The 1,747-nt window shown below is 60.7% G+C and overlaps 1 protein-coding gene across 1 annotated transcript in view; it reads left to right on the top strand.

Moving 5' to 3' along the window:
- PIK3C2G (phosphatidylinositol-4-phosphate 3-kinase catalytic subunit type 2 gamma) overlaps nucleotides 1-1,429 on the top strand; it is a 19,665-nt gene extending 18,236 nt beyond the window's left edge. The window contains 1 exon segment of the mRNA XM_075262062.1: nucleotides 1,279-1,429. Within this exon segment, the coding sequence (XP_075118163.1) occupies nucleotides 1,279-1,429 (151 nt within the window).
- The last annotated feature ends 318 nt before the right edge of the window (nucleotides 1,430-1,747 follow it).

Raw genomic sequence — 1,747 nt, forward strand, 5'->3', positions numbered from 1 at the left:
CAGCGGGGGTCATGCTTAGGTGGTCATGCTCAGGCGGTCAGCGGGGGTCATGCTCAGGCGGTCAGCGGGGTCATGCTCAGGCGGTCAGCGGGGGTCATGCTCAGGCGGTCAGCGGGGGTCATGAAGGCGAGTCAGCGGGGGGTCATGCCTCAGGTGGTTATGCTCAGGCGGTCAGCGGGGGTCATGCTCAGGCGGTCAGCGGTTGTCATGCTCAGGCGGTCAGCGGGGGGTCATGCTCAGGCGGTCAGCGGGGGTCATGCTCAGGTGTTATGCTCAGGCGGTCAGCGGTTGTCATGCTCAGGCGGTCAGCGGTTGTCATGCTCAGGCGGTCAGCGGTTGTCATGCTCAGGCGGTCAGCGGGGGTCATGCTCAGGCGGTCAGCGGGGGTCATGCTCAGGCGGTCAGCGGTGCTCATGCTCAGACGGTCAGCGGGGGTCATGCTTAGGTGGTCATGCTCAGGCGGTCAGCGGGGGTCATGCTCAGGCGGTCAGCGGGGGTCATGCTCAGGTGGTTATGCTCAGGCGGTCAGTGGTTGTCATGCTCAGGCGGTCAGCGGTTGTCATGCTCAGGCGGTCAGCGGGGGTCACGCTTAGGTGGTCATGCTCAGGCGGTCAGCGGTGCTCATGCTCAGGCGGTCAGCGGGGGTCATGCTCAGGCGGTCAGCGGGGGTCATGCTTAGGTGCTCATGCTCAGGCGGTCAGCGGGGGTCATGCTCAGGCGGTCAGCGGGGGTCATGCTCAGGCGGTCAGCGGGGTCATGCTCAGGCGGTCAGCGGGGGTCATGCTCAGGCGGTCAGCGGTGCTCATGCTCAGGCGGTCAGCGGGGGTCATGCTTAGGTTGGTCATGCTCAGGCGGTCAGCGGGGGTCATGCTCAGGCGGTCAGCGGGGGTCATGCTCAGGCGGTCAGCGGGGGTCATGCTCAGGCGGTCAGCGGGGGTCATGCTCAGGCGGTCAGCGGTTGTCATGCTCAGGCGGTCAGCGGGGGTCATGCTTAGGTGGTCATGCTCAGGCGGTCAGCGGTGCTCATGCTCAGGTGGTCATGCTCAGGCGGTCAGCGGGGGTCATGCTCAGGCGGTCAGCGGGGGTCATGCTTAGGTGGTCATGCTCAGGCGGTCAGCGGGGGTCATGCTCAGGTGGTCATGCTCAGGCGGTCAGCGGGGGTCATGCTCAGGCCGGTCAGCGGGGGTCACGCTTAGGTGGTCATGCTCAGGCGGTCAGCGGGGGTCATGCTCAGGCGGTCAGCGGGGGTCATGCTCACTATGACTCCTTGTCGTGCAGGATTCAGTTCCCGCTCCCGATCTCTTCTCTTCCCTACGAGTCGATGCTGCTGCTGAGGTTGTGCGCAGTGAAGGACCCCACAGTGACGCCGCCATGGTCGCCCGGGTCCTTCATCGCCTGGTCCTGCCTTCCCCTCTATAATAACCAGTAAGTGCCGCACCGCGTCCTATCACGTATAGCACCACCAGTGAGTGAATTATGGTTAACCAACTGTAGTATATATTATACTGTATACAGCCCGGTATATGACGTGTAGTGTGTATTATACTGTATACAGCCGGTATATGACGTGTAGTGTGTGTATTATACTGTATACAGCCCGGTATATGACGTGTAGTGTGTATTATACTGTATACAGCCGGTCGGTTGTATGGTATTATACTGTATACAGCCCGGTATATGACGTGTAGTATGTATTATACTGTATACAGCCCGGTATATGACGTGTAGTGTGTATTATACTGTATAA

The sequence above is a fragment of the Leptodactylus fuscus genome, unplaced genomic scaffold, assembly GCF_031893055.1.
Source record: "Leptodactylus fuscus isolate aLepFus1 unplaced genomic scaffold, aLepFus1.hap2 HAP2_SCAFFOLD_86, whole genome shotgun sequence".
Lineage (NCBI taxonomy): Eukaryota > Metazoa > Chordata > Amphibia > Anura > Leptodactylidae > Leptodactylus > Leptodactylus fuscus.